At 52.0% G+C, this 13,959-nt stretch overlaps 2 protein-coding genes across 7 annotated transcripts in view; both read right to left on the reverse strand.

Moving 5' to 3' along the window:
* Window positions 1-9,071, reverse strand: part of CLASRP (CLK4 associating serine/arginine rich protein) — a 32,438-nt gene extending 23,367 nt beyond the window's left edge. For 2 of the 5 annotated variants that reach the window (XR_008652100.2, XM_063620734.1), the window contains exons 1-2: window positions 9,003-9,058; window positions 7,798-7,925 (exon numbers count right to left, since the gene is read on the reverse strand). Coding sequence is in view for 4 of the 5 variants with exons in the window: in XM_063620734.1 (XP_063476804.1) it covers window positions 7,798-7,896 (99 nt within the window). In the remaining variant the exon portion in view is untranslated. Of the gene's footprint in view, window positions 1-7,797; window positions 7,926-9,002 lie in introns of all 5 variants that reach the window. The other 3 variants (XM_055249478.2, XM_055249477.2, XM_063620733.1) reach the window with 2 other exon arrangements.
* An 853-nt stretch (window positions 9,072-9,924) lies between these two features.
* Window positions 9,925-13,959, reverse strand: part of RELB (RELB proto-oncogene, NF-kB subunit) — a 37,056-nt gene continuing 33,021 nt past the window's right edge. For both annotated transcript variants that reach the window (XM_055251144.2, XM_055251143.2), the window contains 3 exons: window positions 13,795-13,863; window positions 13,579-13,656; window positions 9,925-10,709 (listed from right to left, as the gene is read on the reverse strand). In XM_055251144.2, coding sequence (XP_055107119.1) covers window positions 10,324-10,709; window positions 13,579-13,656; window positions 13,795-13,863 — 533 coding nt within the window. In that variant the 3' untranslated portion in view covers window positions 9,925-10,323. The remainder of the gene's footprint in view (window positions 10,710-13,578; window positions 13,657-13,794; window positions 13,864-13,959) is intronic.

Genomic DNA, 13,959 nt, shown 5'->3' on the forward strand with positions numbered 1-13,959 from the left:
GTAATGAACATAAGTGTATAAGTACCTCTTCAAGATCCAAAATCCACTTTTTTTTGAGACGGAGTCTCGCTCTGTCACCCAGGCCGGAATGCTGGAGTGCAGTGGCGCGATCTCAGTTCACTGCAAGCTCCGCCTCCCGGGTTCACGCCATTCTCCTGCCTCAGCCGTGCTGGGATTACAAGCGTAAGCTACCGCGCCCGGCCTTTTTTTTTTTTTTTTTTTTTTTTTGAGACAGAGTTTCACTCTTGTTGCCCAGGCTGGGCTGCAATGGCGCGATCTAGGCTAACCACAATCTCTGCCTCCCGGGTTCAAGCGATTCTCCTGCCTCAGCCTCCCAGGTAGCTGGAACTACAGGCATGCACCACAATGCCCAGCTAATTTTGTATTTTTAGTAGAGATGAGGTTTCTCCACGTTGGTCAGGCTGGTCTTGAACTGACCTCAGGTGATCCGCTCACCTCAGCCTCCCAAAGTGTTGGAATTACAGGCATGAGCCACCGCTCCCAGCCCAAAACCAACTCTTTTTTTTTTGAGACGGAGTCTTTCTTTGTCCCCCAGGCTGGAGTGCAGTGGCGCGATCTCAGCTCACTGCAAGCTCCGCCTCCCGGGTTCACGCCATTCTCCTGCCTCAGCCTCCCGAGTAGCTGGGACTACAGGCGCCCGCCAACACGCCTGGCTAATTTTTTGTATTTTTAGTAGAGACGGGGTTTCACCGTGTTAGCCAGGATGGTCTCGATCTCCTGACCTCGTGATCCGCCTGCCTCGGCCTCCCAAAGTGCTGGGATTACAGGCTTGAGCCACCGCGCCCAGCCCAAAACCAACTCTTAACCACTGGATTATCCTGTCTCTAGGATCAGATTGTGTCAGAGGAGTTCATAAAGTTGTTCATTGATTCCTTCATTCAACTGTTAAGCCGGCCTTGTGCTAGGGTATGGCAGTAACTGAGATAGCCCTGGCCCTGCCCTCATGGGCTCACAGTCCAGTGTGGGACAAAGACTTGTCCCCACACAAGAACAACCTAAAGTGGACAGCGCTGAGATGGGGGCCCACAGGGGGAACACCTGACCCGGACTTGGGGGTCAGTCTGGAGCTTCCTGGAAGAGGCGACACCTGAGCTGCCACCTGTTTACTTCTCATTTCCGTATCAACAGAGGATTGTTTCTTTTCCAAACCACTGATTAAAAAGGAAAGTTGACAAGGACAGAAGCAATGACAGAACCGGAGTCTGCCTGGGACTGAAGACAGGGAGAGAAAGCAGGCTCTAACGACAAATCAAGAAAGAAACCAACTGCATCTGGACACACTTATTCAGCCTGCCACAATCTACCGCAGCTTCACTGACACTCGCTCCACAGCCTCCGCTCTCGGCCCAAGACTGAGATGAGAGTCCCCTCCTCAAAGCAGCCATCAGCCACGGCCCCGCCATACTCCACAGCTTGGCAGCCCAGATCGGAATGCAGGTCACGTTCGCATACAGGGACAATGGCCGCTTGTACAGGCCTGCACCACAAAGCACCCACAGACATTGGTTCTTTGAGCTCTTCCCCATTATCCAGTGAGAGGGGTTGGTCGTCACCACTGTCCTGAGGGGGAATACAATGCAGCAAGCTCCCCTGCTAACAGGGAGGGGGCCTGGAGTCCCAGCTCCAGCCTTCTTTCCTCTGCACCATCCCTCCACCTGGATCCAAACTCCAGCTCTATCAGGAACAGTAACGTCAATAACAAGAGCTAATATTTACTGAGCGATAGCGATGCTGGCCAGGCCTCTCTCAGTGGTCCGTGTGTCCAACACTGCGACAACATCGAAGGACATGCTCTTGTCTCTGTTTGTGGCAAACCATTAATTGGCAACCAACATCTATTCCCTTTCCTACAACAGTAATAGAACTCCAAATATATCTGGTCAGGGCGACCCAGAATAAAGTCTACACCTCTTAGCCTTCCTCACTGCTGTTCATGAGACTACTTCCTGGTCAGCAGGGGAGGAGTGGAAATGTTACGGGAAAACATCCAGAAACTTTTTTTTTAAAGACAGGGTCTTATTCTCCCACTCAGGCTGGAGTGCAGTGGTACAGTCACAGCTCACTGCAGCCTCCACCTCCCGGGTTCAAGAGATCCTCCCACCTCACCCTCTTGAGGAGCTGGGACCGCAGATGCACGCCACCATACTCGGCTAATTTTTGTATATTTTAGTATAGAAGGGGTTTCACCATGTTGTCCAGGCTGGTCTCGAACTCCTGGGCTCAAGCAACCCTCCTGCCTCGGCCTCCCGAAGTGCTAGGATTACAGGTGTGAGCGACCGCACCTGGCCTAGAAACTTTCTCAACAAATGGCATGAGCGCTTTGCCCCTTTTCCTCTCTTTTTCCTCCCTGCTGGATAGAATGAAGACACGATGGTCAGAGCCTCTTAGACCTTGTTGCAACACTGGGAAGAGAAGCTGTGCCCAGGAGAACAAAACAGAAGCGGCTTAGGTCCCCGAGCTAACTGGCTACCTCTTGGCTTTTCAGTGACTAAGAAATAAACGTCTATCTTGTTTAAGCCACTGATGGATGCTCTAGGTTTGTTAGAGCCAAAGCTGATTGTCCATGTGACATCATTTCGCATGTGGAAGAGGAAATGGGCTCAGGGAGGCAGTCACTTGCCCATGTCACACTATAGGTAAGTGGGATCGCTAGAATTTGAACCCAGAGCCCCATGACTCCCAAATTCTAAGGACTAACCATGATGGGATCTCACCTCCTGGCTGTGTCACCTTGGGCAAGTCGCTTCACCTTTCTTTTTTGAGACAGGGTCTCACTCTGTCACCCAGGTTCCAGTGCAGTGGTGCAATCACAGTTCACTGTAGCCCCACCCTCCCAGGTCTCATCTTGCCTCAGCCTCCCAAGTAGCTGGGACCACAGGCGCATGCCACCAAACCTGGCTAATTTTTTTTTTATTATTTTTTGCAGAGATGGGGTCTTGCTACGCCTCACCTTTTTGAACCTCTATTTCTGCATGATAAGGCGCAGGTGAAAAGCTTAGAGAGGTTAAGGGTCAGAGACTGGGTTACAGTGCCAGCTGTGCCCTCATGCTATGTGACTGTAAGCCACGTATCTCCGTGCTCCAGTTTTGTCCTCTGTAAAATGGAAATAGTAAGAACCACCTCCTAGCCTTGGGTGTGGCTTTGATGAAGCGGAGACACAAGCCAAGTAGTTAGCACAGTGGTTACCAGAGAACTGCTCAACAGCATTAGCTGTTATCGTGGCATCACCTTTAACACAGGCATGACCAATACCCACCTTGCAGGCCTGTTAAAAGGACTACTATGCCAAGCTGGTGAGCACTGGGTCTGGCACACCATGGGCCCTTAATAAATGGCAGCTAGGCCGGGTGTGGTGGCTCACATCTATAATCCCAGCGCTTTGGGAAGCTGAGGCGGGTGGATCACTTGCGGTCAGGAGTTTGAGACCAGCCTGGCCAATATGGTGAAACCCTGTCTCTACTAAAAATACAAAAATTAGCCGGGCATGGTGGTGGGCACCTGTAGTCCCAGCTGCTTGGGAGGCTAAGGCAGGAGAATTGCTTGAACCTGGAAGGCGGAAGTTGCAATGAGCTGAGATCGTGCCACTGCATTCCAGCCTGGGCGACAGAGCGAGACTCTATCTCAAAAAAAAAAAAAAAAGGGTAGCTATTCATTCCTGAGTGCCGTGTTCCTAGGCCACTGCTGGGGCCTCAGCTATGACCAACAGAGACCCAGGCCTTGCCTTCATGGTCACAACATTCTGACACTATCAGAGATGAGTTCTCCCTTTAGCCCCGTGGTTCCTTCCTGGGTGGCAGAGGCAAGCAAGGAGCTCTCAGAGCTTCCTCTTCTCTGCTGAGTGGAAGTAAGAGCAGTCTCTGTCTCACGGGTGACTGTGGGGATTCAAAAAAAATCCTGCATCTCTCACATGGCCTAAGGGTGCCTGCGAAGGATCAATTAAATGGTTAATTGCTATTGTTAATATTTCTTTTTTTTTTTTTTTGAGACGGAGTCTCACTCTGTCGCCCAGGCTGGAGTGCAGTGGCGTGACCTCGGCTCACTGCAAGCTCCGCCTCCAGGGTTCACGCCATTCTCCTGCCTCAGCCTCCCGAATAGCTGGGACTACAGGCGCCTGCCACCGCGCCTGGCTAATTTTTTGTATTTTTAGTAGAGACGGGGTTTCACCGTGTTAGCCAGGATGGTCTCGATCTCCTGACCTCGTGATCCGCCTGTCTCAGCCTCCCAAAGTGCTGGGATTACAGGTGTGAGCCACCGCGCCTGGCCTACTGTTGTTAATATTGTTTTATTCATCTATTCTTTCAAACCATATTTGATGGACTCAACCCTAGGGTACAAATGTGACCCAAATATAACTAGTCCCCAGGCTCACAGAGCTGGGTATGTGCATATACGTATGAATGGATAAACATTTTTTTTTTTTTTTGAGACGGAGTCTCGCTCACTGCAAGCTCCGTCTCCTGGGTTCATGCCATTCTCCTGCCTCAGCCTCCCAAGTAAGTGGGACTACAGGCGCCCGCCACCACGCCCGGCTAATTTTTTGTATTTTTAGTAAAGACGGGGTTTTTATACACATACACTCACACACACACACACACACACACACACACACACACACACACACACGGTAAGTGTTCCTTATCCGAAGTGCTTGGGATCAGAAGCGTTTCGGATTTTTTCAGATTTTGGAATATTTGCCTATTCATAATGAGATATCTTAGGGATGGCACCCAAGTCCAAAGACCAAATTCATTTATACTTTATAAGCGCAGCCTAAAGGTAATTGTATACAATATTTTAAATAATTTTGTGCATGAAACAAAGTTTGTGTTAAGTACTTACATGTGAAACTTTCCACTTGTAGTGGGGCATCATGTCAGTATGCAGAAAGTTTCAGATTTTGGAGCTAGCCGGGCGTGGTGGCTCATGTCTGTAATCCCGGCACTTTGGGAGGCCGAGGCAAACAAATCACCTGAGGTCGGGAGTTCAAGACTAGCCTGACCAACATGGTGAAACCCTGTCTCTACCAAAAGTGCAAAAATTAGCCAGGCATAGTGGCACACGTCCGTAATTCTAGCTACTCAGGAGGTTGAGTGAGGCAGGAGAATAGCTTGAACCTGGCGGGTGGAGGTTACAGTGAGCTGAGATCATGCCACTGCACTCCAGCCTGGGCGACTGAGCAAGACTCTGTCTTAAAAAAAAAAAGAGATTGGCCGGGCGCGGTGGCTCACGCTTGTAATCCCAGCACTTTGGGAGGCCGAGGCGGGCAGATCACGAGGTCAAGAGATCGAGACCACGGTGAAACCCCGTCTCTACTAAAAATACAAAAAATTAGCCGGGCGCGGTGGCGGGCGTCTGTAGTCCCAGCTACTCGGAGAGGCTGAGGCAGGAGAATGGCGTGAACCCGGGAGGCGGAGCTTGCAGTGAGCCGAGATTGCGCCACTGCACTCCAGCCTGGGCGACAGAGCGAGACTCCGTCTCAGAAAAAAAAAAAAAAAAAAAAATTTTGGAGCATTTCAGATTTTGAATTAGGGATGTTCAAACTGTGCGTGCGTGTGCGTGTGTGTATATATATATATATATATATACACAAAATTTTTTTTTTGAGATGGAGTCTCGCTCTGTTGCCCAGGCTGGATAGCAATGCAACCTCTGCCTCCCGGGTTCAGGCAATTCTCCTGCCTCAGCCTCCCGAGTAGCTGGGATTACCATTTACTCCTGTATTACTGCGCCAGCCTCCTCCCTGGTCTGCTGGCCTCCAGTCTGTCCTCCCTAGAAGAGTCCAAGAGGACTTTCTAAAGCACAAAACTGACCCTGTCCCTTCATTGCTCAGAGCACCTCTATGCCTCCTAAGTGCCCTTGAGAGAAAGCCCAGGCTTCTCACCACCTCCAGCTAATTTTTGTATTTTTAGTAGAGACGAGGTTTCATCATGTTAGCCAGGCTGGTCTCAAACTCTTGACCTGAGGTGATCCACCTGCCCTGGCCCCCAAAATGCTGGGATTACAGGCGTGAGCCACCACACCAGGCCCATGAATGTGTATCTTAAGTGTGTTAAATTCCACAAAGGGGAAGGAAAGGGAGCTATGATTATGGCATTTTTAGAGGACACCTGACTGAGCTTGGGAAACAAGACTTCTCTGAGGACTGAGATCTGACAGATGAGCAGTAGTTAACCAGGTATGGGAAGAGCTCATACAAAGGTCCCGTGGCCAGGGAGCGCTTGGGTCAGTGGAGGAATAGCAAGGAGGCCAAAATGACTTGTGCAAAGGAACAAGGCAGAGTGTGGGGTGGTGTGAGTCTCGAGGAAGGGCAAAGGCCAGACCATGCAGGACCCTAAAGGCCACAGTGAGGAGCCTGGGCTTTCTCTCAAGAGCACTTAGGAGCCATAGAGGTGCTCCGAGCAATGAAGGGACAGGGTCAGTTTTGTGCTTTAGAAAGGCCTGTTGGACTCTTCTAGGGAGGACAGACTGGAGGAGCCAGGACTGGAGGCCAGCAGACCAGGGAGGAGGCTGGGGCAGTAATACAAGAGTAAACGGGAAAGTTCTATATAAATGTCATCTGACAGGAAAACTAAACCTAGTAAACAGGTGCCATTTCAAGCTGGGATCCCAAGGATACACAGGAGTTAAACAGGTGAGGAGGGGCTAATACAGGCCAAAGCCCTGTGGTGGCAGAAACAGAAGGCCAGTGGAGCTGTCCAAGGATGAAGCTGAGTGGTCAGACCACAAGGGTCTTTTAAGCCAGGGATAGTTTGGTCTTCCCCGCAAAAACAACTGAAGCATCAGACAGGAGAGGGAAGTGGTCAGGTTTCACTTAATATTCACTCCTTTTTTTTGAGACAGTCTTTTTTTTTTTTTTTTTTTTTTTTGAGACAGAGTCTCGCTGTTGCCCAGGCTGGAGTGCAATGGCGCTATCTCGGCCCACTGCAGGCTCCGCCCCCCGGGTTCACACCATTCTCCTGCCTCAGCCTCCCGAGTAGCTGGGACTACAGGCGTCCGCCACCTTGCCCGGCTAATTTTTTGTATTTTTAGTAGAGATGGGGTTTCACCGTGTTAGCCAGGACAGTCGCTATCTCCTGACCTCGTGATCCGCCCACCTTGGCCTCCCAAAGTGCTGGGATTACAGGCGTGAGTCTTGCTCTGTCACCCAGGCTGGAGTTCAGTGGCACAATCTCCATGCACTGCAGCCTCCTCTTCCCGGGCTCAAGCAATTCTCGTGCCTCAGCCTCCCGAGTAGCTGGGACTACATGCACACACCACTAAGCCTGGCTAATTTTTGTATCTTTAGTAGAGATGAGGTTTCACCCTTTTGGCCAGGCTGGTCTCGAACTCGTGACCTCAGGTGATCCACCTGGGATTACAGGCGTGATCCACCGTGCCAGGCCAACTTAACACTCACTGCTATTGTGTGCCAAGCCAAACCTCAAGAGTGGCTGAGCTCTTCTGAGAACGGGGAACCCAGCAATAAGAGAAACAGACAACATTCTGGAGGTGGCCAGTATAACATCAGGACTGCTCTGAGGGTTACAGAGACTACCCTCTTTCTTGCTAACACCAGATCGGCGCTGGGAGGCCACACCAAATGACACAGTATGCTACAACAAACAGAAGCCCTTGGGATCCTACCAATGATTATGCTCAAGAAAAGATTAATGAATATACTCCTGAGGAAAGGAGCCTCTTGTCTCGACATACTTCCAAGCCCAGATTTTACCAGGATGACCAGCTGTGCCCCCCAACCCAGGGTCCCTCACCCCAGAAAAAAGGCCAGTTACTCACGATCTTTTCGTAATACTCCCGTCTCCGCTCCGCCCTCTTCTTGTAGTCGACCATCATGCCTCGAAGCTTCCGCTCATGCTTCCGAGCCTCGTGCCACATTGTGGTGAGGCCAAGCCTGGGGCCTCAACCTGAGGGATGAAGGGACCAAGAAAGTCAGATGGTCTGTGAAAACCGTATGGGCAGAATCAAAGTCATCTAACAAGTTGGTGACAGAGTCGATCCCAAACAACACATCTCTTAGCTTCAGGGAGCAGAAGTGAAGCTGCAGAACAGTATGCCAGATGTTCAAGTCTATCCCTAACAACTTCGATCTGGCAGCTTGGGCATTCTGAAAAACGCTTAGGTGATTCTGAGGTGAGCATCCCTGGGAAAGGGGTGTCCTAGATTCCACGCACTGGAGTCGGGGATGAAAGGTTTTGAAACATCAATAGTGTTTGAAGTAGGGTCAGAAGGCAAACCCTGAGCACTTAAGGCTGGAGCTCAAGGGAAAGAGAAGAGCTGAAAAGGCTCCCACTAGGGGCCATGCGTGGGGTTGGGTATGAGTCTGGGTGGTAGAGGGATAAGGAGGATAAGGATGAAGGCAGGTGGAGGAAATCGGAGAAAGCCTTTAAGGGAACAGTGCAGTTGTATGAAGGTGGAGGTCGAGGACAGGTGAAGGGCGTGGCAGAAGATGAAGATGCTAGAAGGAGTGGGAACACGGGGAGGGAGTGTTGCAAGGAGACCAGAGTGAAGCTGAGGTCTAAAGATGAGATCTAGATGGCGGGGTGGGGAGAGTATCCAAGGAAAAAGAGCGCAGAGCCTGAGAGAGGCGGAGCTGGCTGACGGGAGGGCGTGGGCTGAGCTTGGGGGCAGGGCTTGTGGGAAAGGGCGGAGACCGAAGGTTTGGACAGGGCTTGCGGGTTGCGTCGCGGCCTGAGGATTTGGGCTGGGTTTTGTTTTGTTTTTTGTTTTTTTTTGACAAGGGGGCGGGGCCTGTGATAAGCTGCTGGGCCGAAGGCCGAGTCCGATGCGGCAACTTCTGGCCCCCAGCCGGGGCACGGGCGCGGCCTGAGGCCCGTCAGGCCGAATGGGGTGAGGGACGAGCGATCCTCGGGGCCGGGACGCAGCAGAAGCCCACAGCAGCATGGGGAGAGCCTGAGGAAAGGGAGAAGCTGGGCTGACGCCTGCCTGAAAACCCGGAGGTCGAGCCCGCCGCCTGCACTCACCGGCTGGTCGCCGCCTCCCACCGCTGCGCTCGCGCGCGGCCCGCACCGGAAACGGAAATGAAAGACTGCGCCGGGGGAGGGGGCGGAGCACGGTGGAGCGCCCTGCAGCGCACTTCCGCCGACGTGAGAGGCGGGTCCCAGAGTCGAGAGAGGCGGGATCCTGAGGAAGAAGTGGGAGAGCGGACGAGGGAAGAATTTCGATGCTTTATCTTTTTATCTTTTTAAATTTTATTTATTTAATTTTTTTTCTTGAGACGGAGCCTCTCTTTGTCTCCCAGGCTAGAAGGCAGTGGCGCGATCTAGGCTCACTGCAACCTTTGCCTCCTGGGTTTCAGCTATTCTCCCATCTCAGCCTCCCGGCTATTCTCCCACCTCAGCTGGGACTACAGGCGCGCGCCACCAAGCCCGGCTAATTTTTGTATTTTTAGTGGAGACAGGGTTTCACCATTTTGGTCAGGCTGGTCTCAAACTCCTGACCTCATGTGATCCACCTGCCTCGGCCTCCCAAAGTGCTGGGATTACAGCCATGAGCCACCATGCCCGGTCTTATTTTTTACTTTTATTTTTATATTTTTTTGAGACACAGCCTCGCGCTGTCGCCCAAGCTGGAGCGCAGTGGTGCGGTCTTGGCTCACTGCAACGTCCACCTCCTGGGCTCAAGCGATCCTCCCACCTCAGCCTCCGGAGTAGCTGGGATTACAGGCGCTCAGCACCACGCCCGACTAATTTTTGTATTTTTTGTAGAGACTAGGTTTCGTCATGTTGCCCAGGCTGGTCTCAAACTCGTGAGTTCAAGCGATCCTCCTGCCTTGGCCTCCCAAAGTGCTGGGATGACAGATCTGAGCCCCCAGCCTGGAGGCTTTCTTTGTTACTAAGGGACTAGGGCATTTCCCAAGCGCAGAACAGACGAAACACCCAGGGCTCAAAAACTCATCTTTATTGGGAAGACTCTGAACAACCAACCTACCCCCCACCTTCAAGTCTGGGGAGGGAGGGCCGGGAATCTGCCCCCTCCTCCCATATGTACAATCTTTTCCGAATCCTACTGGAGAATGTGCCCCCACATGTGGGGACAGAGGCAGCTTTAACAAGCTACTGCACGGGAGCCATGTCCCTTTTCTTCTCCGGACTCAGTTTCCTCATCTGTAAAATGGGCTCAAGGGGAAACCCGTGCAACGGAGCTTCTCGCCAAGGCTGAATATGTCCACTTCAGAAGCATGAGGAAGGGCCAAGGGGATGGGGGTGCTAGACATCCTGGTTGGGATTGCACGGCTCCTCCACCTCCCTCCCCACCCAGTGCCCCTCCTCTGGCATCGCGGGGCTACGTGGCTTCAGGCCCCGGGGATAGGAGGCCGCCCCCAAAGGCCGCCTCGCGGTACTGATTGGGGAACATGTTGCTGCCCACGAGGCTGGCGGTGCCTCCATCCCCGGGACCCGGGGCCTGGTACGAGTCCAGCGTCAGTGGTTCAGGGCCGGGGGTCTCCCCAACCACGGCCCCGGCACCTCCGCTGCACACAACAGCGCTAGCGTGTGGCGGTGCCGGGGGCAGCAGGTCCAGCATAGTGAAGAGTGTGGGGGCCGTAGGGTCGTAGGCAAAGCCATCGTCCAGGAGGTCAGGCCCGCCAGGGGGCTCCAGGCCGGGCAGGGACACGGTGCCAGAGAAGAAGTCAGGGTCTGGCAGCAGGGTTGACGGCGGGAGGAACGGGCCTACGGGAATGAAGACAGAGAAGAGTAGTGTGATTCAGGGCCAACTTCTGATCAGGCCCTAAATCAAATGCCCCACTCCCTGCAAAATGTGATATCAAGGTGGCCTTTTTTTTTTTTTTTTTTTTTTTGAGATGGAGTCTCATTCTGTCACCCCAGCTGGAGTGCAGTGACGTGCTCTTGGCTCACTGCAACCTCTGCCTCCCCGGTTCAAGTTGATTCCCCCGCCTCAGTCTCCCGAGTAGCTGGAACTACAGGCCAGGCACGTGCCACACCCAGCTAATTCTTGTCTTTTTAGTAGAGATGGGGTTTCACCATGTTTGCCAGACTGGTCTGGAACTCCTGACCTCAGGTGAGCCACCTGCCTCGGCCTCCCAAAGTGCTGGGATTACAGGTGTGAGCCACCAAGCCTGGCCTTAGGTGCCCTCTTAATCCCAAGGAGAATCCATGTGGGACTATCACCATTCTCAGATAATAAGTAAATTGAAGGCCAAGCGTGGTGGTTCACATCTGTAATCCCAACACAACATAGCGAGACCCTGTCTCTACAAAAAATTTATTTAAAAGTTAGCTGGGTGTGGTGGTGCTTGCCTGTAGTCTCAGCTACTTGGCAGGCTGAGGCAGGAGGATTGCTTGAGCCCAGTTTGAGGCTGCAGCGAAGTATGATCACACCACTGCACTCCAGCCTGGGCAACAGAGCAAGACCGTCTCTCTCAAAATAATAATAATAAGTAAACTAACGCACTGAGGGAAAGTAAGTGGAAGGCTCACACAGCTGTTGTGGAACTAGAGTTGAAACCATGCTGCTACACAGCTGTGGAGAGTTTTCCCTGAGAGTGAGAAAGGAGAAGAGGTTCCAAAGCCCCCCAACATACAGAGATAACCCAAAAAGTAAAATCTTCAGACCTTGGGAGACACAAGTTGGGAAGTCACCAGTCCCAAAATTGTCACAAAAAATAAATGTCATTCTCAGGCATAATGGGGACTTAAGAAAAAATAACAATCAAATAAAAAAGTTTCATTATAAGAGGGATTCTCAGGCCAGGCATGGTGGCTCACGCCTGTAATCCCAGCACTTTGGCAGGCCAAGGCGGGCAGATTACCTGAGGTCAGGAGTTCAAGACCAGCCTGGCCAACATGGCAAAACCCCGTCTCTCCCAAAAATACAAAAATTAGCCGGGCGTGGTGGTGGGCGCCTGTAATCCCAGCTACTTGGGTGGCTGAGGCAGGAGAATCACTTGAACCTGGGAGGTGGACGTTACAGTGAGCCGAGATCATGCCACTGCACTCCAACCTAGGCAACAGAGCAAGACTATCTCAAAAAAAAAAAAAGAGGGACTCTCTTTTTGGAACAAGACAAACCTTAGAGACACAAGGCTATTGGGACTATTTTCTAGCTTTCCTTGCAGCCTGATGTGATCATGTGACTAAGGTCTGCTAACTGGAATGTGGGCATAATGGCTGGAGCTACAGCAGCCACCTTGCACCATGAGATGGTGAACTGAAAATGACAGAAGCCTCGGTCTCTTGATGATCATGCAGTCACCAGACCATCCCTGGAACACCTACCTATGGACTGTTTTTTGTTTCTTGTTTTTGAGACGGAGTCTCGCTTTGTTGGCCAGGCTGGAACACAGTGGCACCATCTTGGCTCACTGCAGCCTCCACCTTTTGGGTTCAAATGATTCTCCTGCCTCAGCCTCCCAAGTAGCTGGGACTACAGGCATGTGCCACCACATCCAGCTAATTTTTGTATTTTTAGTAGAGATGGAGTTTCACCATCTTGGCCAGGATGGTCTCTCTCTTTTGACCTCGTGATCTACCTGCCTTGGCCTCCCAAAGTGCTGGGATTACAGGCGTGAGCCACAGTGCCAGTCCTGTTTCTTGTTGTTGTTGTTTTGAGAAGGGTCTCATTCTGTTGCTCAGGCTAAAGTGCAGTGGTGCAATCTTGGCTCACCGCAACCTCCACCTCCTGGGTTCAAGTGATTCTTCTGCCTCAGCCTCTGAGTAGCTGGGACTACAGGCGTGCACCACCACACTCGGCTAATTTTTGTATTTTTAGTAGAAACAGGGTTTTGCCATGTTGGCCAGGCTGGTCTCAAACTCCTGGACTGAAGCAGTCCACCCACCTCAGCCTCCCAAAGTGTTGAGATTACAGTCATGAGCCACTTTCAGTCCCTACGGACTACGTATGTGAGACAAGAAATAACGTTCCATCCTGTTGAAGCCCCTGTTATTTTTTGCTGTAAATGCAGTTAAATGTGATCATAGGTGGGGTGCAGTGGCTCACGCCTGTAATCCCAGCACTTTGGGAGGCTGAGGCAAGCAGATCACTTGAGGTCAAGAGTTCAGGACCAGCCTGGCCAATGTGGTGAAACCCCGTCTCTACTAAAAAATACAAAAATTAGCCAGGCGTGGTGGTGCATGCCTTTAGTCCCAGCTACTTGTGAGCCTGAAGCAGGAGAATTGCTTGAACTCAGGAGGCAGAGGTTGTAGTGAGCTGAGATCATGCCACTGCACTGCAGTCTGGGCAACAGAGCAAGACTCCATCTCCAAAAAAAAAAAGGAATAGATTAAATTTTAAAACACCACTGAGCTAAGTATGTACTGGGCCTTTTCAAAGGAGTCCCTGAGGCTCTGAGAGGTAGAGCAACTTAACGAAGGTCACATAGCAAGGAAATGGCCCAGGAGAGATCAGAACTTCCATTCTGTCTCCAGAGCCCTCATTCTTTCCACTCTATGTTGCTGGCTAAGTGCTGAGTGACTCGCCTTGTGGCTGCTCTTGGAGGGCGTGAAGAGGCCAGAAAAGCAAGGGTGCCACTTACCCTCTGCCCACCCAGGGGACAGGGGCTTATGTGTAGCTGGGACCCACCTGAGCCGTGGTTGGGCAGGAAGTGGTCCAGGATGGCCGGCTTTTTCTTCCGCCGTTTGCTCTCGATGCCATGGGGGTCTGAGGGAAGGCAGAGATGAGGACCCCTGTTCCCCGACAGCCCTTCCTCCCCAGCCTGGGGTGGGACAGGGCAGTGGGGTCAGCTGTCCCCTCCCCAGAACCTGGGGATGGCGGTGGAAAGGGGCAGAGGGCACACACCAGAGCTGTTCAGCTCCCCAAGGACGTCAGGCATCCCCCGTTTCCGCTTCTTGTCCACGCCGTAGCTGTCTGTTGAGGAGATATCAGGGACACACACTAAATACTAAAATTAGCCGGGCATGGTGGTGGGTGCCTATAGTGAGTCTTGCTCTTTCGCCCAGGCTG

This window comes from Symphalangus syndactylus, chromosome 17, assembly GCF_028878055.3.
Source record: "Symphalangus syndactylus isolate Jambi chromosome 17, NHGRI_mSymSyn1-v2.1_pri, whole genome shotgun sequence".
Lineage (NCBI taxonomy): Eukaryota > Metazoa > Chordata > Mammalia > Primates > Hylobatidae > Symphalangus > Symphalangus syndactylus.